Source organism: Eretmochelys imbricata, chromosome 13 (genome assembly GCF_965152235.1).
Source record: "Eretmochelys imbricata isolate rEreImb1 chromosome 13, rEreImb1.hap1, whole genome shotgun sequence".
Lineage (NCBI taxonomy): Eukaryota > Metazoa > Chordata > Testudines > Cheloniidae > Eretmochelys > Eretmochelys imbricata.
The window spans coordinates 1,180,423-1,207,043 of record NC_135584.1 but is presented as its reverse complement, the minus strand read 5'-3'; the positions used below and the strand labels follow the sequence as shown (position 1 = coordinate 1,207,043).

General features: G+C 58.6%; 1 protein-coding gene across 1 annotated transcript; it reads left to right on the top strand.

Moving 5' to 3' along the window:
• The first annotated feature begins 866 nt into the window (after positions 1–866).
• Positions 867–25,499, top strand: LOC144273772 (uncharacterized). The gene is made up of 22 exons (XM_077832473.1): positions 867–891; positions 1,712–1,879; positions 2,190–2,333; positions 2,816–2,965; positions 3,609–3,752; positions 4,689–4,835; positions 5,415–5,546; positions 10,682–10,813; positions 11,324–11,455; positions 13,612–13,749; positions 14,157–14,300; positions 15,419–15,562; positions 17,334–17,480; positions 17,975–18,106; positions 19,170–19,313; positions 19,648–19,794; positions 20,361–20,510; positions 20,807–20,953; positions 21,045–21,176; positions 22,911–23,039; positions 24,654–24,794; positions 25,348–25,499. The coding sequence occupies exons 1-22, from the start codon at positions 867–869 to the stop codon at positions 25,356–25,358; spliced, it is 2,880 nt and encodes a 959-aa protein (XP_077688599.1). The 3' UTR covers positions 25,359–25,499.
• Positions 25,500–26,621: the final 1,122 nt, after the last annotated feature.

Here is a 26,621-nt window from a genome sequence, read left to right as displayed (position 1 = left end):
CGCTCAGACATTTCCCGGTGCCGTAGCCCCCAAGGCAGGCAGCCCCGCTCAGACATTCGCCGGTGCTGTAGCCCCCAAGGCAGGCAGCCCCGCTCAGACATTCCCCGGTGCCGTAGCCCCCAAGGCAGGCAGCCCCGCTCAGACATTCCCCGGTGCCGTAGCCCCCAAGGCAGGCAGCCCCGCTCAGACATTCCCCGGTGCCGTAGGCCCCAAGGCAGGCAGCCCCGCTCAGACATTCCCCGGTGCCAGGCTCATGTTTAACACCTGGCTTCTGCGGCACAAACAGGGCAGGGGGCCGAGGGCTGGGGGGGCCCATCCGAGGAGGCACCAGCCTCAAGGTTCTTAGAGCTCTGGGCTGGGGGTCCCCACCCTAGCGCCTCTCACACCCGCTGCAAGGCATGAAGGAAAGGCCCCGCAGCTGAGTCCATGAGGAGAAGCTGCAGGGGATCCCATCCCCCGGGGTCCCACCCAGAGAGGAGAGGCAAGGGGGCAGAGGCTCAGCCCTTCGGGCTCAGGGGAGTGAGAGCTTTAGCAGTTTGCCCCGTCTCTCTCCACCGCATGGGAAGCCGCCCAGAAATGACAGCCCGGCAGGCCCTGTGCTGGAGTTGTGTGCCCTGCCAGTGTCTGGCAGCAGCCCTGGAGCAGGGACACTCTCCCCCAGGCACCGTTAAACCCTACTGAGGCGTTCGAGGTGCCTCTAGAAGGGCTCTTGTTCTCGGTCTGTGGAATGCTCCGACTTCCTGTAGCATAGGGTTGCCAGGTGTCTGGTTTTCGACCGGAACGCCTGGTCGAAAAGAGACCCTGGCGGCTCTGGTCAGCACTGCTGCCCGGGCCGTTAAAAGTCCGGTCGGCAGTGCAGCAGGGCTATGGCAGGCTCCCTGGCTGCCATGGGTCCAGGCAGCTCCCAGAACCAGCGGCATGTCCCCCCTCCAGTTCCTATGCATAGGGGCAGTCAGGGGGCTCTGCACACTGCCCCCCACCCCAAACACCAGTTCCACAGCTCCCGTTGGCCAGGAACCACAGCCAATGGGAGCTGCGGGGGTGGTGTCTGCTACCTGGCCATGCCTCTGCTTAGGAGCCAGAGCGGGGACATGCTGCTGCTTCCAGGAGCTGTCTGAGGTAAGCGTCTCCCCGAACCTGCACCGCGCTTCCCATGCCCCAAACCCCTGCCCCAGCCCTGATCCTCCTCCCACACTCCGAACCCCTCAGCCCCCTCCTGGAGCCCTCTCCTGCACCCCAAATCCCGCATCCCTGGCCCCACCCCAGAGCCTGCAGCCCCAGCTGGAGCCCTCACCCCCCCCGCACCCCACCCCCCTGAGCCAGCCCAGTGAAAATGAGCCAGTGAGTGAGGGTGGGGAGAGCAAGCGACAGAGGGAGGGGGGATGGAGTGAGCAGGGGCGTGGCCTCAGAGAAGGGGTGGGGCCTTGCAGGCGGGGCATGGGCAGGGGGCAGGGCAAGGGTGTTCGGTTTTGTGGGAGTTGGGGTGACCAGATGTCCTGATTTTATAGGGACAGTCCCAATATTTGGGGTTTGTCTTATATAGGCGCCTATTACCCCCCACCCGTCCCGATTTTCCACACTTGCGGTCTGGTCACCCTAGTGGGAGTAGAAAGTGGGCAGCCCCACTGTCGCGCCCTAGAGGCTCCCGCCCTGCCCTAGAGGCTCCTGCCCTCGCGGGCTGCCCCACAAAGGGTCGGTTCTGTACCCTCAGACATTTGCCAGCTGCCAGCCCAAGCGGGTCTCTGTGACGTCTACTCCTTCCGGTACTTCTACAACGCCACCGCCCAGAGGTGTGAGCCGTTCTTGTACCACGGCTGCCGGGGAAACGCCAACAACTTTAGGACAGAAGCCGAGTGTGTCCAGGCCTGCGCAGGCCACGGTGAGGGAGAAGGTTTCCCTGCAGCCGGCTCTGCCGAGGGGCCCGGATCCCCTGCCCCAGGACACCAGGGACACCCTGGCACTGGAGTCAGAGGGTCCTGGTGGGAGAGAGGGCTCAGGCCCCGGGAGGCGGGAAGCGGAGGGGCCCTTTGCCCCAGGTAAGGCCAAGAGCCCGGGGCAGTGGGATGAAGAGGAGGGAGAGAGCAGGGCCGGGGGGAGACGGGGCCCTGGTTCACGCTCCCATGGAGCTGGGAGGCTCTGCCTGCGAGTGGGCATCTCACCGCCGCCCGCGTGACTGTTCTGTGCCCCAGAGAAGCCCGGCGAGTGCCCGGCCGTAGAGCAGGGACCGGCCGGGGCCTGCGAGGAGAGATGCCGCCGTGACGACGACTGCCCAGGCGCCCAGAAGTGCTGCAGGAACGGCTGCGGCTCCGAGTGCCGCTCAGTGACCCCAGAAGGTGGGAGCCGCTTGCTGCTGTGAGGGGAGCCAGGGCTCCCAGGGGTCCCCTCGACGCATGCACCCCCGGCTGCACGCGCACCCCCGAGCGCCGGCCGGACTCTCGCTGAGCACTCTCCTGGGGCGGCCGGCACGGTGGGGAGGGCCACACGGGTCTCCCAGCCTCCAGGGGGGTCAGCGCCCGGCCTAGGGAGCAGGGGCCACGGGACTGTGCTGAGTGCAAGGGGGAGGGGGGAGCTGTTTATGGGCGGGGGCAGGACAGGTTGCTGGATTTATTGTGCTTGGGACTCACTCTCCTTCCCAAAGTGCTCCCTGTCCCAGGAGACAGGTGGACATGCGAGAGGCCAAGACCAAGCAGGGACAGGGGTTGGGCTAGGCCCAGACAGAAGGCCAGGGCCAGGTTGGCCCATTTCCTGCCAGGACGCCCTTACCCCACCCGGGGCTGCGGCCCAGGGTCTGATGCCCCGTGGCTGTCTATCGCAGTGAGGCCTGGAGTCTGCCCGGCGTTACCAGGAGGAGCCGTTGGTGCCTGTGATGAGAGATGCCGTTCCGACAGCGACTGCCCGGGCGCCCAGAAGTGCTGCAGCAACGGCTGTGGCCTGGCCTGCGTGGCCGTGGCTCTCATCCCGGAGGGTGAGGATCGCAACACTAGACCCCACTGTGCAGCCACCCATAACACGCTGTCCCAGCAGCTCGGGGCACGTCCCCCCACCCCGCCCTGGGCGGTTTATTGTTCTCCCCCATTGCTCGATAGAATCTCGTACTACGTTCAGTTTGCTAAATGCGGGAGTTCTGTCCTAGCCAAGAGGGCGATGGGAGGTTCCCCTGGGGCGACTGCGAACATTGCCCTGACACACCAGGGCCTGGTCTGTTCTGAGGCCATTCATTCCTGGAGGGGTCCCGAGTGCTGGCAGTCCTACTGCTGAGCTAGTTTCTGCTCAATTGCTTCGGTGCAGCATCAGCTTCCCCTGCCCCCCACCCCACCCTTCAGTGTCCGTGGGAGTCCTCAGGGATCTGACAAAGCCAAGCCTTCGAAGCTGAGTCACAAATTGCCTGGATAATGGGGCATGTGCCGTGAAACGGCTCTTGCACAAGACGAGAAGGAGGTTCAACATCCAGGCTTGTGCACGCTCCAAGTGGAAGTGCAGCCAGCAAGGCAGTACACCCCTGCCCAGCCACGTGGGGCTCCCTGGGGCCCACAGCCTTGGCTGGCTGCCCGAGGAGCCCTGCACTGTGAGTGGGGGCATCCCTGCCACGTCTGCTCTGTGTGTTGCAGTGAAACCCGGCGTCTGCCCAGCCCGAGCGCCAGCGGACAGCCTCAGCCCATGCTTCTTTCGATGTACCAAAGACAACGATTGCCCGGGCCAGGAGAAATGCTGCCGTCTCAGCTGTGGCTCTGCCTGCCTGAGACCGAAGCACGGTAAGAAACAGCTATTACCACGCCAGGCCTGTGAGCACTGGGGATGTTCCCCCTGCAGGACACCCCGCGGCACCCTGGGCGTGTGTCTGAGGCTGTGGGAGAATCGGGGCCACTCCCTGAGGATATGTCTACACGGCACAGACCTGGAACAGCAGGGCTTCAGCCAGCGCGCTAAAAATAGCGGTGGAGACGTTGCCCTGGCCTTGTCCCCTGCCCCACCCCAGCTCGAGAGCCGGAGCCGCAGCGTCTACACAGTTATGTTTCATGCACTAGCGCAAGCCCTGCCCCCACAAGTCTGGGGAGACGGCCTGGGCGGCTCGCTCTCTGGTGCAGTGTAGACATACCTTCCAGGGCCAGGTCCCCACCCCGGAAACACGCCCTGAATGATCCTGACTCCCCCAAGCCCCAGGAGGTCTGACCATCTCCTGATTGGCAGGGAGCTCAGTCCCAGGGGTCTGGGAATGGGGACGTGGGGCACAGAGCACTGGGGGCCAGGGGACAGAGGACATGGGCCCAGAGAGCTGGGGACCGAGGGCCATGATGGAGCAAAGAGTGAGGCCACACGGGACGGGAGCGCTGGCAGGACAGAGGGCACGTGAGCTGAGGCAGAGAGGGGACGGGCAGCTGAGGGCAGGGCTTGGGGCAGGGAGGGGTCTGGGGGAAGAGGACTGGACATGCCAGGGCCCAAGCCAGATGGGGTCACAGGGCAGAGAGGGGGCGACCTCAGAGAGCAAAGGGCAAGGAGAGGCCAGGGAAGGTGCCGAGGCAGCAGGCCAGGGGACTGGTTCTGGGCCGCCCTTCAGGCCGGGCCTGGCCCATTTCCCCAAGGAGCCCCCTGCCTGCCACCCCATTCCCGCATGGAGTCGCTGGGACTTGGCTGGGGCAGCTCTGTGACTGGGCAGGGCCTCACTGCCACGCGCCTGGCCTGTGTTCCAGAGAAACCGGGGCTTTGCCCAGCATTTAAAATCAGAGACGAGGGGCCGCCCCTGACGCTGTGCCAGCAGGACAGCGACTGCCACAAGAGAGACAAGTGCTGCAGGATGGGCTCCAGCTACGTCTGTGCACCGCCCTCCCCCACGGCAGGTGAGACGGCACCTGCCCACGTGGGCTGCTCCAGGGGCACCCGCTGCCCACCCCGTCACTCCCTCCCAGGGGCCGATGGCTCGAGGGCCCCATGCCAGCCAGAGCCAGTTGAGTGCACCATTCTGCCCCACACACCGCCCTCCACCAGTCATAGAGACAGAGCCTCAAGCCCTGTCCCAGTGCTCCCCCCAACCTCAGCGGGGCTGAGCTGACCCCCACATGGTGCCCTCTAGCTCTGCCCCTGGGGTGGGTGGCTGTAGGATGATAACCATGGGGATGCCCAGGGGTTCTCCCCATGACAGTGGGTGGTGGAAAGCAGCCGCGGGGAGCCCGGAGCAGAGCACCAGACATCAGCTGTCTCCCAGCGCACCCATCCCCACTTGCCACGGCTCCTGCTGCCTTCACCTGCCAGCCCCACTGATACTGACCCCACCCTGCGCTGAGCGCTGGGAGATGTCAGAATCTGCCTGCAGTCCCCTTGGCCCTGTTCCCGGCAGGGCCTCCACCCCTGGTACCGGCTGGAGCGTTAGGGCTTGTCTGGATGGGCCATCACTGCCCTGTGACCACTCTGTGTTGCAGAGGAACCCGGCGCTGGCCCAGCCGCCCCCGAGGGGCACGGTGGGCAGAGATGCCGCAGTGACTGGGACTGCCCGGGAGCAGAGAGATGCTGCAGCCGTCGGTGTCGTGCAGAGTGCCCCGCGCAGGGCGAAGGTAAGCCCCACCCTGTGCCATTGGCACAGAACTCAGAACTGATCATAAGAACATAACAATGGCCATACAGGGTCAGAGCAAAGGCCCATCTAGCCCAGTGTCCTGTCTTCCGACTGTGGCCAGTGCCAGGTGCCCCAGAGGGAAGAAACAGAACAGGGAATGACCAAATGATCCATCCCCTGTGGCTCATTCCCAGCTTCTGGCAAACAGAGGCTAGGGACACCGTCCCTGCCCGTCCTGGCTAATAACCATTGATGGACCTATCCTCCATGAATTTATCTAGTTCTTTTTTGAACCTAGTTATGGTCTTGGCCTTCACAACATCCTCTGGCAAGGAGTTTCACAAGATGACTGTGTGGTTTTTTTTGTGTGTGAAAAAAACTTCCTTTTGTTTGTTTTAAATCTGTTGCCTGTTAATTTCATTTGGATCTAGGCTGTTCTCAGTGGTACCAGATGACAGAACAAGGAGTAATGGTCTCAAGTTGCAGTGCGGGAGATTTAGGTTGGATATTAGGAAAAACTTTTTCACTAGGGAGAGTGGTGAAACACTGGAATGAGTTACCTAGGGAGGTGGTGGAATCTCCTTCCTTAGAGGTTTTTAAGGTCAGGCTTGACAAAGCCCTGGCTGGGTTGATTTAGCTGGGGATCGGTCCTGCTTTGAGCAGGGGGTTGGACTAGATGACCTCCTGAGGTCCCTTCCAACCCTGATATTCTATGATTCTATGACCCCTAGTTCTTGTATTATGAGAAGGAGTAAATAACACTTCCTTATTACTTTCTCCACACCAGTCATGACTTTATAGACCCCTATCATATCCCCCCTTAGTCGTCTCTTTTCCAAGATCAAAAGTCCCAGTCTTATTAATCTCTCCACACAGGGAAGCCGTTTCATACCCCATCTCATTTCTTTTGCCCTTTTCTGGACCTTTTCCAATTCCAATATATCTTTTTTGAGATGGGGCGACCACATCTGCACGCAGTATTTAAGATGTGGGCTTACCATGGATTTATAGAGAGGCAGCATGATATTTTTTGTCTTATATTATCTATTCCTTTCTTAATGATTCCCAACATTCTCTTCTCTTTTTTGATTGCTGCTGCACATTGAGTGGATGTTTTCAGAGAACTATCCACAATGACTCCAAGTCCTCTTTCCTGAGTGGCAACAGCTAATTTAGACCCCTTTATTTTATAAGTATAGTTGGGATTATTTTTTCAATGTGCATTACTTTACATTTATCAACATTGAATTTCATCTGGCATTTTGTTGCCCAGTCACCCAGTTTTGAGAGATCCTTTTGTAGCTCTTCGCAGTCTGCCTGGGATTTAATTATCTTGAGTAGTTTTGTATCGTCTACAAACTTTGCCTCCTCACTGTTTATCCCTTTTTCCAGATAATCTATGAATATATTAAATAGGACTTGTTCCACTACAGACCCCTGGGGACACCACTATTCACCTCTCTCCATTCTGACAGCTGACCATTTATTCCTATGCTTTGTTTCCTATCTTTTAACCAGTTACCAATCCATGACAGCTCACTTTTCTTAAGAGCCTTTGAGGAGGGACCTTGTCAAAGGCCTTCTGAAAATCTAATTACACTATATCCACTGGGTCACCCTTGTCCACATGCTTGTTGATACCCACTGTCACGGAGTCCCTGGGCAATGCTCTGGAACTGCTCCCTATGGAGCCAGTCAGGACTCTGGTGAGGTCTCCTCTCTGGGAGCAGACTGTCTTCAGGGCAAGAAGCTCACACAGCTTCCACCTTCCTGGGTCGGACCTCGGAGCATTCAGCATCCTCTGCCTCTCCGTGCGCTTCCCACAGTGAGTCTGCCCAGGCGGGGTCCTGGGGAAGCCAGAGGGTCCTGCCCCACAACTTCACAGTCAGATGTGACTCTCAGCCAGCCAGTAAAACAGAAGGTTTATTAGACGACAGGAACATGGTCTAAAACAGAGCTTGTAGGTACAGAGAACAGGACCCCTCAGCTGGGTCCATTTTGGGAGGCAGTGAGCCAGACAACCCCATCTGTACTTCACTCCTCGTCCCCAGCCAACCCCAAACTGAAACTCCAGTCTTTCCTCCTCTGGGCTTTGTCCCTTTCCCGGGCCAGGAGGTCACCGGATTCCTTTGTTCTCCAACCCTTTGGCTCTCACTTTGCAAGGAGGAAGGGCCAGGCCATCAGTTTCCAGGAAACAGAGTGTCGGCAATTTATGTACCCTGGCCCTTTGCTCTGCAACAATTACACTCCCTTATCCCACCACCTAGAGACTTAAGAAATGCTAGGGGAAACTGAGCCACCCCTACAGTATTCAGAGGAAACGTTAAGAACTGTCCCACTTAGTCACACACTCAAATAATGTTAATAGATTGGTGAGGTATGATTTCCCTTCACAAAAACCATGTTGACTCTTCCCCAACAAATTATGTTCATCTATGTGTCTGACAATTCTGTTCTTTACTGTAGTTTCAACCAGTTTGCCTGGCACTGAAGTCAGGCTTACCGGCCTGTAATTTCCAGGGTCACCTCTGGAGCCCTTAGCTATCCCCCAGTCATTTGGTACAGAAGCTGATTTAAATGATAGGTTAGACACCACAGTGAATAGTTCTGCAATTTCACATTTGCGTTCCTTCAGAACTCTTGGGGGAATATCATCTGGTCCTGGTGACTTATTAGTGTTTATTTTATCAGTTTGTTCCAAAACCTCCTCCAATGACACCTCAATCTGGGACAGTTCCTCAGATCTGTCACTCAAAAAGAATGGCTCAGGTTTGGGAATCTCCCTCACATCCTCAGCTGTGAAGACCGATGCAAAGAATTAATTTAGCTTCTCCACAATGGCCTTAGCATCCTTGAGTGCTCCTTTAGCACCTTGATCATCCAGTGGCCCCACTGGTTGTTTAGCAGCTTCCTGCTTCTGATGTACTTAAAACATTGTTTGCTATTACTGTTAGAGTCTTTGGTTACCTGTTCTTCAAATTCTTTTTTGGCTTTCCTAATTGTATTTTTACACTTCTCTTACCAGAGTTTATGCTCCTTTCTATTTTCCTCACTAAGATTTAACTTCCACTTTTTTAAGGATACCTTTTTGCCTCTCACTGCTTCTCTTACTTTGTTATTTAGCCATGGTGGCACTTTTTTGGTTCTCGTACTATGTTTTTTAATTTGGGATACGCATTTAAGTTGAGCCTCTATTATGGTGTCTTTAAAAAGTTTCCATGCAGCTTGCAGGAATTTGACTTTTGGCACCGTACCTTTTAACTTCTGTTTAACTAACTTCCTCATTTTTGTGTAGTTCCCCTTTCTGAAATTAAATGCTACAGTGTGGGGCCACTGTGGTGTTTTCCCCGCCCAGGGATGTTAAATTGAATTATATTATGGTCACTATTACCAAGCGGTCCAGCTATATTCACCTCTTCGACCTGATCCTGTGCTCCACTTAGGACTAAATCAAGAATTGCCTCTCCCCTTGTGGGTTCCAGGGCTAGCTGCTCCAAGAAGCAGTCATTTAAGGTGTCAAGAGACTTTATCTCTGCATCCCGTCCTGAGGTGATATGTACCCAGTCAACATGGGGATACATAATTGAAATCCCCCATTATTACTGAGTTTTTTATTTTAATAGCTTCTCTAAGCTCCCTGAGCATTTCACAGTCACTATCACCATCCTGGTCAGGTGGTCGGTAATATATCCCTACTGCTATATTCTTATTATTCGAGCATGGAATTACTATCCACGGAGATTCTGTGGTACAGTTTGGTTCATTTAAGATTTTTTACACTTTCTTTCACATATAGTGCCACTCCCACACCAACACGACCTGTTCTGTCCTTCCGATATATTTTGTACTCTGGTATTACTGTGTCCCATTGATTATCCTCATTCCACCAAGTTTCTGTGATGCCAATTATATCAATAGCCTCATTTAATATGTGGCACTCTAGTTCACCCATCTTATTATTTAGATTTCTAGATCCTATCCCTCACCCCCATCGGTTTGGTAATAATGCCACCCACAGCCCCAGCTGTCAGCCAGTCGCCTTCTGGGGGGCAGAGCTGGACTCTGGGGAAGAGCAGCTCCCCTCCCGGTTGGTGAAGAGGGTCACTCCAGGGAGCTGTAGGGATTTTAGAATGGGTCAGCACCCAGGGACAGGGAGATCCAGGCTTTGCCCATCATTACCTGGCATTACAGGTATCATGGAGTCCCGGGGCGATGCTCTGGAACTGCTCCCTACAAAGCCAGGCAGGACTCTGGGGAAGTCTCTTTTCTGTGAGCAGCCTGTCTGCAGGACACACAGCTCACACAACTTCCACCTTCCTGGGTCTGACCTCGGAGCATTCAGCATCCACAGCGAGTCCGCCCAGGCGGGGCTCCTGGGGAAGCCAGAGGGTCCTGCCCCCCAACTCCGCAGTCAGACGGGACTCTCAGCCAGCCAGTAAAACAGAAGGTTTATTAGACGACAGGAACAGGGTCTAACACAGAGTTTGCAGGTGCAGAGAACCGGACCCCTCAGCTGGGTCCATTTTGGGGGGCAGTGAGCCAGACAACCCCGTCTGCACTTCACTCCATGTCCCCAGCCAGCCCCAAACTGAAACTCCCTCCAGCCCCTCCTCCTCTGGGCTTTGTCCCCTTCCCGGGCCAGGAGGTCACCGGATTCCTTTGTTCTCCAACCCTTTAGCTCTCACCTTGCAGGGGGAAGGGCCCAGGCCATCAGTTGCCAGGAAACAGGGTGTCGGCCATTCACTGTGTCCAGACCCCTGCACACCCCTGCCCTCTAGGGCTCTGCAACGATCATACACCCTTACCCCACCCCCTAGATACTTAAGAACTGCCTAGGGGAAACTGAGGCACCCCCACAATATTCAGAGGAAACATTAAGAACAGTCCCACTTCGTCACAACAGGGTGCGGAGCTGAAGGAAGGGAAAGGATAACGCTGGACAGGGAGGGGGCTAAGTGTGATGAACAGCACACAGAGCTAGAGGGACGGGACAGGCACCGGGGTCCTTCTTCATTCCTGGTCTGGCCCGGTTCCCTCAGGACACCCCCTTTCCCATGGAGATGTGAGGCTACATCTGGTGCGGCTCTGTGCCCAGCCGGGGTCTCACTGCCATGGGGCTGTTCTGTGTAACAGGGACCCCCACATCTGGCCCAGCCGCCTCTGAGGGGCACGGTGGGCAGAGATGTCGCAGTGACCGGGACTGCCCAGGAGCAGAGAGGTGCTGCAGCCATCGGTGTCGTACAGAGTGCCCCACGCAGGGCGAAGGTAAGAGGAGCTGGGAATGGGCTCAAGGGTCCCGGGTTACACAGACCAATGAGAATCTCTGCTGACCCAGCCCCATTTATTACCTGATCTCTGCCACCCTAGGTCCAAGGCTGCTTGTCCTTCCGAGCCAGGGGGCCAGGGTTCCAGCCCACTCCATATTGCCTCTCCAACACTAACAGGAGAGGGGGGCAGGAAGAGGGCAGCCTGGGCAGGGAGCCGGGCTTGTGTTCAGGTGTGAGGGAGCCGTGGGGCTCTAGAGCAATTTGGTGCATGTCTGTGGTGGGGCCTGTCCTGCTCAGTGTGATCTCTCTTCGGGAGGTGGGGGCACATGTGGGAGGGGCTGAGGCCAGCGGGAGCAGGGGCTGGAGAAGGAGATTGGACATTCTGATACTTTTGGGTCTGGCTCCAGCCCCAGTCAGCCCCATTCCCCTCGCCCCCCCCAATACCAGCTGGAGCATTAGGGCTTGTCTGGATGGGCCGTCACTGCCCTGTGACCACTCTGTGTTGCAGAGGAAACCGGCGCTGGCCCAGCCGCCCCCGAGGGGCACGGTGGGCAGAGATGTCGCAGTGACCGGGACTGCCCGGGAGCAGAGAGATGCTGCAGCCATCGGTGTCGTACAGAGTGCCCCGCACAGGGCGAAGGTAAACCCCACCCTGTGCCATTGGCAGCAGGAATCCGAGCTGTGTCCATCCCTCGCCCCCATCGGGCCCATAATAATGCCGCCCTCAGCCCCAGCCCTCAGCCAGTTGCCTTCTGGGGGGCAGAGCTGGACTCTGGGGAATGACAGCTCCCGTCCTGGTAGGTGAAGAGGGTCACTCCAGGGAGCTGCAGGGTGTCTCAATGTATTCATAAGTGACCTGGAAAAAGGGATAAACAGTGAGGTGGCAAAACTTACAGACAATACAAAATTCCTTAAGATAGTTAAGCCCAAAGCTGACTGTGAAGAGCTACAAAGGGACCTCACAAAACTGGGTGACTGGGCAAGAAAGTGGCAGATGAAATTCAATGTTGATAAATGCAAAGTAATGCACATTGGAAAACATCATCCCACCTGTACATACAAAATGATGGATCTAAAACAGCTGTTAACACCAAGAAAGAGATCTTGGAATCATCATGGATAGTTCTCTGAAAACTAGGGCTATCAAGCAATTAAAAAAAATCAATCATGATTAGTCATGCTGTTAAACTGTCACGGAGTGTGGGGGAGTCAGGGCCCTGCACCCCTCTTCCTGGGATTCACGGAGACTCTCAGCCAGCCAGTAAAACAGAAGGTTTATTGGACAACAGGAACAAACAGAGCTTGTGGGTACAACCAGGACCCATCAGTCAAGTCCTTCTGGGGGAGCAGGGAGCTTAGACCCCAGCCCTGGGGTTCCCTGCGTTCCACACCCAGCCCCAAACTGAACCTAACCCTCCCCCAGCAGGCTCCCTCCTGCAGCCTCTGTTCACATTCCCGGGCAGAGGTGTTACCTCCCCCACCCCCTCCCGGCTCAGGTTACAGGCTCTCAGGTCTCCCATTGAAACTCCCCTGCCGCATTCCCAGGTCAACACTCCCTGCTCCCTGCTGCATCACATAAACCATAATAACAGGTTTCAGAGTAGCAGCCGTGTTAGTCTGTATTCGCAAAAAGAACAGGAGGACTTGTGGCACCTTAGAGACTAACCAATTTATTTGAGCATAAGCTTTCGTGAGCTACAGCTCACTTCATCGGATGCATACTGTGGATATCATTTATTTAAATATTTTTCAGAGTAACAGCCGTGTTAGTCTGTATTCGCAAAAAGAAAAGGAGTCCTTGTGGCACCTTAGAGACTAACCAGTTTATTTGAGCATGAGCTTTCGTGAGCTATAGCTCACTTCATCAGAGCTATAGCTCACGAAAGCTCATGCTCAAATAAACTGGTTAGTCTCTAAGGTGCCACAAGGACTCCTTTTCTTTTTAAATATTTTTGGATGTTTTCTACATTTTCAAATATTTTCAAAGGGTACAGTGCTCACTTCATATTTTTATTACAAATATTTGCACTATAAAAAACAAAAGAAATAGTATTTTTCAATTCACCTAATACAAGTACTGCAGTGCAATCTCTTTATCACGAAAGTTGAACTTACAAATGTCTGACACAGTATGGCCGTTCTTATGTTTTGTCCCACGCAGGAAGAATGGGGCAGCACACAGGGGCAGCGCGATCCAGGCTTTGCCCATCGTTACTTGGCATTACCGGGCAGCTGAGGTCCTTCAGTCCTGCTCTGTCCCCTTCCCTCAGGACACCCCCTCTTTCCCACATGGAGTTATCAGGTGTTGGCTGGGGTGGCTCTGACAACAGCACCCTGAGCATCTACACCACCCCCAGGGACAGAGCAGAGCCCCCTGGAGCATCCCGGGGGGGGCGGGGGTTGAAACCTACAGGGGATCCAGCTGTGTGCTTCTGACGCTTGCTCCATCCACCTCCTGCCCTGAATCTCTCGCTCCTCCCTTGGTCCCTGCAATCCCCTGCCACCCCCTGGCGAGGTCCCAGCAGAGCCCCCTTCATGTCTCTAGAGCCCTGTCAGCTTCCTCTCTGTTCCACTCCCCCTTCCCCATGAGGGACCTCACTGGGCCCTACATGTTTGCCAGCTCCCTGCCGAGATGGGCCGCAGGGAGGCCTTCGCTTCTTGCCACTCTGGCCCCTCCAACTCGGGGAAATGGGTCGTTTGTTTATGGCAGTTGTGGGGGGAACTTGACCAACTTGGAGACAAAAGCAGTTCAGTGACTGGGCAGGGTCTCTGCCGCACGCCCATTGTGTGTTCTAGAGAGACCCGGCATCTGCCCGACGCTGCAGAGACCTGGCCTCTGTGTGGAGAAGTGCACAAGGGACACGCAGTGCCCCAGGGGGCAGAAATGCTGCAGCACTGGGTGTGGTCACGTCTGCATGGGAGTCATCGCTGAAGGTATGTTCAGACCTTACACATCACAGCATCTCTGTGCTCAGCCCTGCCGCGTGTGCTGATCCCGGGATGAGCTGAGTACAGGGCTCCCCAAGGGCTGAGAGCTGCCTGCCTGAGCTGGGGCTGGGGCTCGCTCAGTCAGGAGCCAGAAGCCCAGTCCCATAAACCTGCCCTGAATGATCCTGACTCCCGGCTGGCCTCAGAGACTCTGAGACTGGCAGATCCTTAACATGGACATGGGGCCTTATCTCCGCAAAGAGCACCGGTGCAGAGGCTAAGGGCACAAGAGGACAGCAGCAGTGGGGTCTATCTTCCTTCTCCCAGCATGGCCCATTTCCCTCCCCCACTCCCACTGCTGCACTTCGGTGCGCGGGCTGGGTCTCACTCCGTGTGGCTGTTGGGTCTTGCAGTGAGGCCTGGAGTCTGCCCGGTGTTACCAGGAGGAGCCGTCGGTGCCTGTGATGAGAGATGCCATTCCGACAGCGACTGCCCGGGCGCCCAGAAGTGCTGCAGCAACGGCTGTGGCCTGGCCTGCGTGGCCGTGAAGCTTGTCGGTGAGAGGCAGCGGATCCTCGTGCAGGGCCCGTTGCAGCTCAGTCCTTAGAAAGGCACATTCGGGTGGATTTCGAACCCGCTGTGTCCAGGGGGCATTCAGCTGGCCCCGCTGTGCCCCAGACCCGTAGGGACCCATCTGCCCTCCTGCATAGCACAGCCAGAGACCCTCGCCTGGGGAGTCCTGCACCCAGCCCAGAACTCCTGATGGAACTAGAGCAGACCTCAGAGAGAGAGATGTTCAGACTTGAGCTAATGCCCAAGTGACAGAACCCACCACCCCACCCTGCTCCTTGCTTCTAACCTGAAGATGTGGGGCCCCAGCTCCCAGCCACTTCTCTCAGAAATCCCTCTCCATGCAGACAGCTGCAGACCGTGACCAAGTCACCTCAACCTTCTTGAGAAACTAAACAGATGAAGCTTCTGCAGTTGCTCCCTGCAGGGCAGCCTCCAGCCGCAGACTCGTTCTCTCTGGCTCACCTCTGCCCCTTCCCAGTGTGTCCACCTGTCCGCAGTGAGCCGGTGCGTCCCTAGCCGTAGACCGAGACCACTGGGCACTGAGGGACTCGCTAACCGCTGGGGCTTGGGTTGCTAGTTACCCTGTGCACACAGAGATGGCATGGCCCAGGGAAGCCTCCTTTTAACATCTTGGCAACATGTGCCCAAGCCCTGGGCTCGCTCTGTGCAAGGCACCGTTAACCCCATCCCCAACAAACATCCCCTAGGGTGACCAGATGTCCCGATTTTATAGGGACAGTCCCAATATTAGGGGCTTTTTCTTATATAGGTGCTTATTACCCTCCACCCCCTGTCCAGATCTTTCTATCTGGTCACCCTAGCCTCCCACCTCTGTGATGCCCTGCCGGGGAGCGCTGGCAGGAGCTGATTCGCATGTGTGCAGCCATTTGCAGACGCACTACCCCAGCGCTTTGCTCCTGAACTGCCCTGGCTGGTTCCCCTGGCTAGGACTCCACTCTCCTGGGCAGCCCTGCTCCCAGCGGAGGGACAGGCCAGGGCAGAGGGCGCACAAGTGATCTACGAGGGAGGCGGGTGCTGATTTCTCCAGCCCCTCCCTTCTCACCGCACTATTTATGTCACCCTTTGGCCTGCTCTGTCTCAGTGAAACCTGGAGTGTGCCCAGCCAGAGCCCCAGGGGCCAGCCAGGAGCCCTGTCTGTCCCCCTGTGCCCAGGACAGTGACTGCGGAGGAGCTGCCAAATGCTGCCGCCTCCACTGTGGCCCCACCTGCCTTGCCCCCCAGCACGGTGAGTTTGCTGCCCCTCTCGGAGCCCGGCCCCACACAGGCGAGGCTCACTGCTGCGCAGGTGAGAGGCATTTGGGACATGTAGGCACGAGCCAGGACCCACCGCAGAAACACGTTGTGACACTGCTGGTTCTGGCAGGATCCCACGGAGAGGGGCCAATTCAGGACAAATTGCTTCAAGCAGGGCAGCCACAGCCCAAGCCCGGGGGTCCTTTGCACACCGAGGCAAACCCAACCAGCCAGACAGAGAGGACTTCGGTCTCACCCCACTGGCTAACCACAGTCACACAAGCAATTCCCTTAGACACTCCAGTTTTCCAGCATCCCCACCAGTGCCCCTCTTTTATGGGGACAGATGGTTATGAAAACCAACACCCCAGTAAAAGAAAAAAGGTTCCCTCAATCCTAAAGGACCAAGCCACAGAGCCAGGTCAAAATACTAATCAGATCTTACCCTCAAATCACACTGTTGCCAAGCCCTTAGAATCTAAAATCTGAAGGGTTATTCATAAAAGGGAAAGATAGAGAGGAGAGCTAGAATTGGTTAAATGGAATCAATGACATCCAGTAACGGCAAAGTTCTCGGTTCAGGCTTGCAGCAGTGATGGAATAAACGGCAGGTTCAAATCCAGTCTCTGGAGAACATCCCCAGCTGGGATGGGTCCTTCAGTCCTTGGTTCAAAGCTTCAGGGTAGCCAAGTCCCTCCAGAGGTAGGAAGCAGGACTGAAGACCAGATGGAGGAGCTGCAGCAGCTTTGTATAGTCTCTTGCCATGTGGTCTGTCTTCCTTTGTCCCAAGGACAAGCTGCCCATCCCATGGCCTGGAAACACCTCAGAGTTCTGTCCATAGGCAAGTCCCTGCACACCTGGCTGAGTCCCAAGGCATGTCTGCCTTTTCTCAATGGGTCAATTGTATAGCGGATGGTCCTTAATGGGCCATCAAGCAGGCTAGGCAGAGCTGACACCAACTTGTCTGGGGTGTCACCCAGAAGCATAGCACAAGTTTGAAATACAGACAGTACAGAGCCAATACTTATATCTTTAAATACAAAAATGATACATGCAGACAGATAGCATAATCCTAATCAGCAAACAATAACTTTGTCTTAGACACCTTATTTGACCCCCTTTATACAAGGTTTGGTGCCACTACAGGACCCTGGTTGCAACAATGTTCTATACGGTCCCAGTTCAAGTCAATAATGTCACACACGTCCTGAATGGTCCCTGCTCCCCAGCCAGCAGCTCAGACTCAGGCCATCATTCCCGCAGGGAGCTCAGTCCCAGGGGTCTGGGAATGGGGACGTGGGGCACAGAGCACTGGGGGCCAGGGGGCAGAGGACATGGGCCCAGAGAGCTGGGGACCAAGGGCCATGATGGAGCAAAGAGTGAGGCCACACGGGACGGGAGCGCTGGCAGGACAGAGGGCACGTGAGCTGAGGCAGAGAGGGGACGGGCAGCTGAGGGCAGGGCTTGGGGCAGGGAGGGGTCTGGGGGAAGAGGACTGGACGTGCCAGGGCCCAAGCCAGATGGGGTCACAGGGCAGAGAGGGGGCGACCTCAGAGAGCAAAGGGCAAGGAGAGGCCAGGGAAGGTGCCGAGGCAGCAGGCCAGGGGACTGGTTCTGGGCCGCCCTTCAGGCCGGGCCTGGCCCATTTCACCAAGGAGCCCCCTGCCTGCCGCCCCATTCCCGCATGGAGTCGCTGGGACTTGGCTGGGGCAGCTCTGTGACTGGGCAGGGCCTCACTGCCACGCGCCTGGCCTGTGTTCCAGAGAAACCGGGGCTTTGCCCAGCATTTAAAATCAGAGACGAGGGGCCGCCCCTGACGCTGTGCCAGCAGGACAGCGACTGCCACAAGAGAGACAAGTGCTGCAGGATGGGCTCCAGCTACGTCTGTGCACCGCCCTCCCCCACGGCAGGTGAGACGGCACCTGCCCACGTGGGCTGCTCCAGGGGCACCCGCTGCCCACCCCGTCACTCCCTCCCAGGGGCCGATGGCTCGAGGGCCAGTTTCCTGGTGCAGGGGCTGGGATTCTCTGGAGCCCATGACCTTTATGTGGGGGGTACCCAGAGTTACTGGCTGGAGCAGGGCACCGGGAGGAGGAGCAGGGAGGGACTAGAGGGACAGGCAGTGAGCAGAGAGCTCTGAGGGCATATGGGGAGATTGGGGTGCCCATGACAGGGGCTGAGGACAGAGGCAACCGGGCCTTTTCCTCCTAAGTTACCATCCTGGGAACGAAAAGGTCTCAGTGCAGTGGGTGGGGAAAGGCTGGAACTCAAGGGCTGAGGCTGGATTGAGGAGAGAGCAGGGTCTTTTGTCAGCCCCATTCCCTGCCATCCCCCCGATATCAGCTGGAGCGTTAGGGCTTGTCTGGATGGGGCGTCACTGCCCTGTGACCGCTCTGTGTTGCAGAGGAACCTGGCGCTGGCCCAGCCGCCCCCGAGGGGCACGGTGGGCAGAGATGTCGCAGTGACCAGGACTGCCCGAGAGCAGAGAGATGCTGCAGCCATCGGTGCCACCAGGCATGCCCAGCACAGGGCAGCGGTGAGTGTCTGTCCCCGTGCTGGAGGAATGGCAGCGACAGCCCTATGGCAGCATTGGGAACGCAAAGACAGGACTGCATGAGCGGTGGACAGGAACAGGGGCTAGAGGCTGGGCCTACAAAGGGGCCTCTGCTCTCTGCCTGTCCCAGCGGGTCCATTTCCCTGAGGTCTCCTCTCCCTCCCCACATGGAGGCAGTAGGGGCTCATCAGGATCCGACTGCCTTGGGCCACCCCGTGTTCTAGCCGGCAGCCTGCCCGGCCACTGAACAAGAAGCCATGGGGCCGGCGGAGAGCCAGAAATACTGCACGAGTGGCTGTGGGCACGCCTGCAGCGCCCTCACCCAGGAAGAGACAGTCCCACTGTGACGAAGCGGGACTGTTCTTAATGTTTCCTCTGAATAGTGTGGGGGTGCCTCAGTTTCCCCTAGGCAGTTCTTAAGTATCTAGGTGGTGGGATAAGGGTGTATGATCGTTGCAGAGCCAGATCCCTGCACACACCTGCCCTCTAGGGCTCTGCAATGATCACACACCCTTCTCCCACCACCTAGATACTTAAGAACTGCCTAGGGGAAACTGAGGCACCCCCACACTATTCAGAGGAAACATTAAGAACAGTCCCGCTTCGTCACATACACGCCCCGCGTTTGGAGCCACAGCAGGTGGGGGCAGTGTGGCAGGCTCAGGCACACCCCCGGGGCCGTCTTCAGGCCCTGCGTGGCAGCCTTGTGCCTTGGCCTGGGGTCCCACCCACCTGGGCTCTTTGCCTCTGAGGTGACTCGCCAGCACCACCGGGCCCGGGGAATCCCCCTCCCCACGGGCAACTGGCCCCCTGGTGCAGAGAGAAGGGCACACAGGGTCCCAATGACCCCCTGGCACTGCCAGTGAGCCAGCATCCCACGCTCCTCACGTCAACAGCACCCGGCTCCTAGCACCCAGCCCCTCCACCTGATCACAGGCAGCTTGGGCCAGGGACGCTCCCTTCCCCGGTGGGCTCAGACCCCTCCCTCGCCCCCCAGCCTCCCTCTGGCCAGCTCTGTGACTGCCCTTGGCCTCTTTCTGCCCAGGGAAGCCTGGATTCTGCCCCGTACGCAACGGGCTCTACGTCAGCTATGAGTGTGAAGCCAGATGCCGAGGGGACGGCGAGTGCCCCAGGGCCCAGAAGTGTTGCCTGCAGGGCTGTGACCACGAGTGCTTGGCCCCTTCGGAAGGTAGGAGGCAGGTTCAGATTGCCCTGCAGGCAGCCCCTCACCTGGGCAAGCGAGACGCTGGGGAGAGACAGGGCAGAGCCAGTCCCTGCGGGTTTGTCGGGGTGGCTGGGATAGGCCAGCCTGGCATGTGCCCAAGGCTCTCAGACAAGCTCCCAGGCATAGGGCCACGGAGCCACCATGTCTGTGGAGACAGACAGGGCCCAGGGCTCAGCCTGCGAAAACAAGGAGCCCCGTGACTGTGACATCACGACAGAACGACCAGTGGTGGGGAGGGTGCTCGTCCCATCATGAGACCCCAGTGAGCCCCCTCACCCCTCTGCCTTCTGCTTTCCAGAGAAGCCCGGCATCTGCCCCCTGACAGACAGGATTGCGTCCGAGTCCCCCTTGTGCAGGTCCTCATGCGCAGGGGACAAGGAGTGTGCGGGGGACCAGAAGTGCTGTGAGAGTGGGTGTGGCCGGACATGCCAGGCCCCAGAGAGAGGTAACAGAGCGGCAGGAGCTGGGCTTCCCTCACTCCAGCATGGGGCTGTCACCCCCGTTAGCATCCACTGGAACTACCTTGCCCCGCTGGTGAATCCCCCGCAGGAAAGGGTTCACGCCAGCGGCTGTGGGCAAGGCGGGCGAGGGGCAGCTGGAGACCTCCCCACCCCTGCGCCAGGTGGTACCTGCGCTCCAGGTGTGAGCAGAGAGCACCGGGGTTGCAGCGCACCGAGGGGCCAGGAGCCCCGCCTCAAGCATGGGGGTGCCGGGCGCAAGGTGTGGAGCCTGCCGCTAAGCAGCCGTTCCACAGGCTTTGTGCACCTCTGGGTCAGGATCTGCAGCTGCTGAGCGAGGCTGGGTGGTGGGGAGCTGCAACCCGCTGTGTCAGGCCTCTGGACTCCAGGGCCAGGCCGGAGAGCCAGCCCTAAGAATCCCCCAGTGCAGTTCCAAGGGGCCGGTGGGTGCAGCAAGATGGGCTGGCTGTGCCCTCCCTCTGGGGTGGGTCCCCACTGTGACACCCTCTATCCAGCAGCCTCCAAACCTGCCCTTCCCACCCTCTCTTGTCAGAGAAACCCGGCGCGTGCCCCAAGCAGAAGCCCTGGCAAACGCTGGTGCCGTGCAGCGAGCAGGACGCCTGCGCTCATGACCGGGATTGCCCCAAGCAGGAGAAATGCTGCTTCAGCGGCTGTGCCATGCGCTGTGTCCCCCACTACAAAGGTACCCAGCTAGGCTGCAGAGACACCCCCCGGGACCAGCCCCATTCATCCCCAGGCCAGACTGGCAGTCCAGGGAGAGAAAGGACCCTATGCCAGGGCAGTGCGGCAGAGAGAGGGTGGATGGGGGTGCAGGGGCCAGGAGTGAGCATGTGTCTGCAGAGGGCTTGGGCTGGAGGGGCCCGAGAGTCTAGCTGGGAGCCTCCCCGTGGGCAGTTCTCATTACAGGTTGATATGGAGGGTCCCCCGCCTGCCACGGAGGGGTTCATTGTCCCTCTCTTGTCCCCTCCCCCTCCCCAGAGCATCCCGGTGCCTGTCCCAGGGCAGAGGCCTGCAGCGACCCGAGGCAGCCCCGTTCACACCAATGCCTGGACGACCATGTGTGCGAGAGACACGAGAAGTGCTGCGACACGGGGTGCCGCCGGGAGTGTGTGGCCGTGCGCACAGGTATGGGCACGCTCCCTTCCCCTGCCCTGGGGCTCCCTGGGCTCTGCGCACCCCTGGTGATTGGGCATCTGGGCCCCCTGCTGTGTTACAGAGAGAGAGGACAAGTCTGGGGATGGCCCCACTGACTTGTGCGTGGACGGATGCAGAGCTGATGAGGAGTGTCCCAGAGGACAAAGGTGCAGAAGCAATGGCTGTGGCCGTGTCTGCCAGAAAGTCCCCCGAGGTGAGGCTAGACCTAGAGCCTGGGGGGCAGCATGGAGTGTGGGCCTGCACAGGCCATGGACTGGAGTGCAAAGGGGCACTGCTTGGTCGGGCCCACATGCCAGGGAAAGGAGCCTTGGTATCACTGTGCATGGGCAAGGGAGGGGTCCAGCTGCAGTCACCGCTCACAGGCCGTGCAGGGCTGATATGAAGGTCTAGCCCTCAGCATCAGGCCCTCTCCGGGGAGCCCTGCCCTGAATGCCAGCACTGGCCAGGTCTGACCGGTCCCGCCTCTCCCAGGTCCCAGACGTCAGTGTCTCTGCCGAAGCTGGCAGGGGTGTTTCTCTCCTGGCCAGGACCCTTGTGCCCGCTTGGGTCGAGCTCTGTCCCAGCCAGGTTCTGTCCTGCCCTGGTGCCTGGAGTGCGGGAGGCGACATGCCTGACATCTCTCCTGTGGTTGGCTCGCTCCCCAGGCAGGGGACAGTCTGTGCTGGCCAAGTTGTTGCTCATTTATTTTGGTCGTTTGGGGTTGTCACGGGCTCCCCGGGCGATGCTCTGGAACTGCACCCTACGAAGCCAGTCAGGACTCCGGGGAAGTCTCCTCTCTCTGGGAGCAGACTGTCTGCAGGACACACAGCTCACACAACTTCCACCTTCCTGGGTCTGACCTCGGAGCATTCAGCATCTTCTGCCCCTCTGTGCGTTTCCCACAGCCAGTCCACCCAGGCAGGGTCCTGGGGAAGCCAGAGGGTCCTGCCCCCCAATTCCAAAGTCAGATGGGACTCTCAGCCAGCTGGGAACACAGAAGGTTTATTAGACAACAGGAACACGGTCTAAAACAGAGCTTGTACGTAGGGAGAACAGGACCCCTCAGCTGGGTCCATTTTGGGGGGCAGTGAGCCAGACAACCACGTCTGCACTTCACTCCTCGTCTGCAGCCAGCCCCAAACTGACTCCCCCTCCAGCCCCTCCTCCTCTGGGCTTTGTCCCTTTCCCGGGCCAGGAGAGCACCTGATTCCTTTTTTCTCCAACCCTTTAGCTCTCACCTTGCAGGGGGAAGGGCCCAGGACATCCGTTGCCAGGAAACAGGGTGTCGGCCATTCCCTGTGTCCAGACCCCTGCACACACCTGCCCTCTCGGGCTCTGCAATGATCATACACCCTTACCCCACCCCCTAGACTCTTAAGAACTGCACAGGGGAAACTGAGGCACCCGCACACTATTCAGAGGAAACATTAAGAACAGTCCCACATCTGATGAAGTGAGCTGTAGCTCACGAAAGCTCATGCTCAAATAAATGGGTTAGTCTCTAAGGTGCCACAAGTCCTCCTGTTCTTTTCGTCACAGGGGTTTCTGTGCCTGCACTGCTGTGTGTTTATCCTGGAGGAAGTTGGTCAGAGCAGTGCGCCTGGCATGTGCAGCAGGGGACGGGGGGAGGTTTGGGGTGGCCCCTCGCTTCTGGGGGAGCTTGTTCCAGTCTGGGGCCAGCCTCAAGGCAGCTCAGTCTCCTGCCCCTACGAGCTTTACCCTCATGGGGCAGCTCCATCCCAGCAGTCTAGGCTTGGTTAGATATGCAGGGCCCAGGCCCTGAGCTCTTTGACGATAAGGCCTGGGACCTTGAACTGGAAGGGTCCCTTCAAGGGGCCTTCCGTCACCCTCGTTGGGCCCATTGCCGTAGGTCCCCTGTTCCAATCTGGAGTCGTTAGGCTCCAGCAGGCCCGGTGTCTCATGGGCACATGGCCACTCTGTGTTGCAGGCGTCTGCCCAAGGCCCCAGGGCTTTGGGTCGTGCGTGGAGTTGTGCTTTGCTGATGAGGAGTGTCCCCGGGGACAGAAGTGCTGCAGCAATGGGTGTGGCCACGTCTGCATGACAGCAGTCACCGGAGGTGAGCTCAGGCTGGGTCAGCCCTGCCCCAGATGCAGACACTCCCCTCCATGCAGGGCCCGGAGGGGAGGAGGGGTTGGGGTCGCTCAGGGAAGGGGCAGGACCACAGCCCCATTAACCAGCCCTGGATGATCCCGCTGCCCCCCAGACCCCAGGGGCTCTGAGTTTCTACTCAAACTGCTTCTCTCTTTCCTGGGCCCTCTTCCCATAGGGAGCTCCCAGCTCAAGATGCTGAGGGCCGGAGTCGCTTCACTCCTAGGCTGAGCGCGTGTCATGGGGCTGTTCTGTGTTCCAGGGAGACTCGGCCTTTGTCCAGAGTCCCAAGGGGCAGGCCTTTGTGTGGAGCAATGTGGGGAGGATGAGGAGTGTCCCAGGGGGCAGAAGTGCTGCAGTAATGGGTGTGGTCACGTGTGCATGTCCCCAATCTCTGCAGGTAAATTTAGTCCCTCAGTGTTAGTGTCTCCAGAGCTGAGCCCTGCCCCACACACAGACTCTGAGCTCTCGGGGCAGGGCCTGTGTGTGGCCAGCGTCCAGCCCCACAGGGCCCTGGCCTCTCCGTGCCACTATCAGACATTGTGAAATGATTCCTCCTTGCCTCCCCTGCCGCATGCACCGAGAGCTTTTCTGTCAGGAGAGCAAGGGCTGGGAGGCTGGGTGAGACCAGCCCTGCCCAGCACAGACCGCTGGGTCTGCTGGCATCTCACCTCTTTGCCGTGGCGTTCGTGGGACTGTGCGGGGCAGGGATCCTCCCAGCATTATGGACAGGGTCTGGGCAGATCCTTGGGAGATTTGTAGTGGGAAGTCAGCAGGATCTGGGGGAGCCGTGTGGGACCTGTCGGGGTTTTGTGGACACAGACACCCATACAGCTCGGAGTGGGAGCTCCAGTCATGAGGGGGAGCCAGCTCACCCTGTCTGGAGGGGTCCCGGAGCCACGCAGACAGGTGGCTTCTCCAGCGGCAACAGAGGGCCCTTTGAGGAAGCGTCTCCTACGTGTTGTCGTAACCCCGTCAGGAAGCAGCCGAGGGAGCCCAGCGGTGAGCCACAGCTGAGTGCTCCTGTGCACAGCGTGACCAATGGCCTTCCCCGACCTGGCAGAGCTCTCACAGCTTAACCCCCTCCCTCTTAGGGTGAAAGTCTCCTGCCGGCTGGGACCTTCTCCCGCCAGCCCCCATCCGGCATCAGCCTGGGGCCAACCAACCCCTTCCCTTTCTCCTGCGTCCCCTGCGGCTGGAGTTACTGTGCCCTAGAGCATAGCTGGAGGGTCCTGGTCTGCTGCAGAGGGGGCGCTTGGCACCTGGGGGCAGGAGGGGCAGTTTGCAGGGGTCACTGGACTCCCTCCTCCGGCTGCTTCTCCCCACCCCAGCCTGGCAACCCCTTGCTCCCCGTCACCTCCTCTACCACAATGCACCCAGGATGCTGAGGGCCCGTCCTAGCTCCGCTGGGAGCTGCGACATCCTCAGCAAGGTCCAGCCAGCCAATCAGAACATGGCTCTGGGCAGTCAGTGTCCCCAGCCACCCCTGGGTGCTGGGATTCATGGGTGCTACCAAGTGCCTGAGTCCACCGGCCCCCTAACGCCCCCCCATACAAGGCCGCCTGATCTCCTCCTGCTGCAGAAAAGCCTGGCACCTGCCCACCGGACCCAGCAAAGTGTCGACACGCAGCCCCCGCAGAGTGTGACAGTGACCATGCGTGCCCTGGGAGGAAGAAGTGCTGCTTTAGGACGTGTGCGATGCGCTGCATACATCCAGAGGAAGGTACCAGTTATGCAGCGAATCCCTGCGCACAGGGGGTGCAGGGCCGAGCGAGTGCTCCTGGCTCCGGCTGCACCGGGCCCATCGGGAGGGGTGTGCCATGCCCTGACAGCCAGCACAGATCACTGCACAGGTCTCATGCGTATCCAGGGGCACCAGGAAAGGACCCGGGTACCTGGCTGCACCAGGCCCGTCGGGAGGGGTGTGCCACGCCCTGACTGCCAGCACAGACCGCTGTACCGGCCTCACGCGTATCCAGGGCACCGTGCCCTGCTTCACCAGGGAAGGAGCCGGGTACCTGGCTGCTTCCCAGCTTTCCTACGGGACAGGGAAACTGGGCATGGGCTGGTGCTGAGCCTGACACTCCCCCAACTCCGGGTTCCCCGCACAGAGCTGGAATGGGGCCGGCACAGGGTCCCCGGAGCATATGGGAAATGGGGTTTTCAGCAGAACGTGGGGCAGGGAAAGGGGTAAGTCTGAGCCCAGTCTGTGCCCAAAGCTTCGAGGAAGGTGTCCCCTCGCCTGCCCATGACCGCTCCGCTTGTTTGCGTTTCAGATGCTGCATAACGAGCGGGCCCAGCACCACAGGAGCTGAAAGGAAGCCGCCCCTTTATCACGGGACGGCCCATCGTTAGACCCCTTTCACTGGCCACGCCCTGCCAACGCAACTTCCAGACCCCTACAGACCCTGCAGCAATAAACTGAATGCCAGCGCCAGGCCCGAGTCTTGTGTTCCCTGCCCAGCTGGGCGTTCTAGCCACCAGCCCGCCCGTCGCTTCCCTTTCGGGGCGCAGCTGAGAAGGTGCCAGATTTCCTCAAATCCACCTTGTTGGAACCACAGAGCGGAGCCGCCTGCAGGCCCGACGCCAGCCCCTGGGGCAGAGACGCAGCTTCCTGCCTGCTGCCACCTCAGCAGAGCTCCCGAGACCCAGTGTACTGCATGGGGCCAGCCCAGCCCTGCTGAGCCGAGGGAAAACGGGGCATGGGGAGCAGACCAGGGATGAGTCCTGCCCCGGGAGCCATTATTCAGTTAGAACTCAAGCCACTCGCTGGCTTTGCCCCCCAAGTCCCACCCCCCAAGCACATCCTGTCCCGCTCTCTTGGGGCTCTAGAGAGCCACCGTAGCCGGGTGTGAGCGGAGCGCTCCCCACAGAACCCAGGTGGGCACTGTAGCTCTGCTCAGCTTCCCGCTCCTGGTCCTTGTCCCCTTGGCGCCAGGAGGTGTCAGAGCTGAGCCGTCACTGTTATAAAACCAACTGAGCCGAAGGCAAAGGCCCTGTGCTGGGGGCTGCCCACAGGGCCCCCTGGGTCCTGAGCTCCCCTGGAAGTGTCAGGCCAGGCAGCTGCACTCAGCCACCCTAAAACAACACAGCACCAGTCAAAGGCTCCCGGGACAAAGGGGGTGTCCTCTAGGGACATCAGTTGTTATGGGCAAGGGGGGCAGTTATCCCCTCCAGACTTAAATAGGGCTGTATGATCCATTATCTCTTTGCTGCCCCACCCGACTAGGGAGACAATTATTAGGAAGGCAGTAATTGCCTCATTCTTCTCTGTGGGGCAGGCGATGCTGTCCATGCCCCACACCAGAAATCTTCTGAAAAGCTGCCCCTGTTCTCCCACACTTAGTGCCAGTACTAGAGGTCTGCACTCCCCCATACCTCCCCAGCCCATTGGCTGGCCATCTCCCCAGTTCTCTAGGCTGTGATTAGTTCCGCCTCCCAGTGCTTTAGGAGGCTGTTGTGGTTTCACTTGCCATTTGGGATAGGATCCCAGCTCACAGTTGTGAAACCCCAGCCACTGAGCATCACATAACCTAACCCCTGCAGTTTG

Bases quoted from the DNA above. Each gene is read 5' to 3' on its own strand.
- LOC144273772 (XM_077832473.1), top strand. From the start codon at position 867: ATGGCAGGCTCCCTGGCTGCCATGG. The intron at 4,836-5,414 runs GTGAGACGGCAC...TCTGTGTTGCAG, and splicing joins ACCGCCCTCCCCCACGGCAG to AGGAACCCGGCGCTGGCCCA. The intron at 20,511-20,806 runs GTACCCAGCTAG...CCCCCTCCCCAG, and splicing joins CTGTGTCCCCCACTACAAAG to AGCATCCCGGTGCCTGTCCC.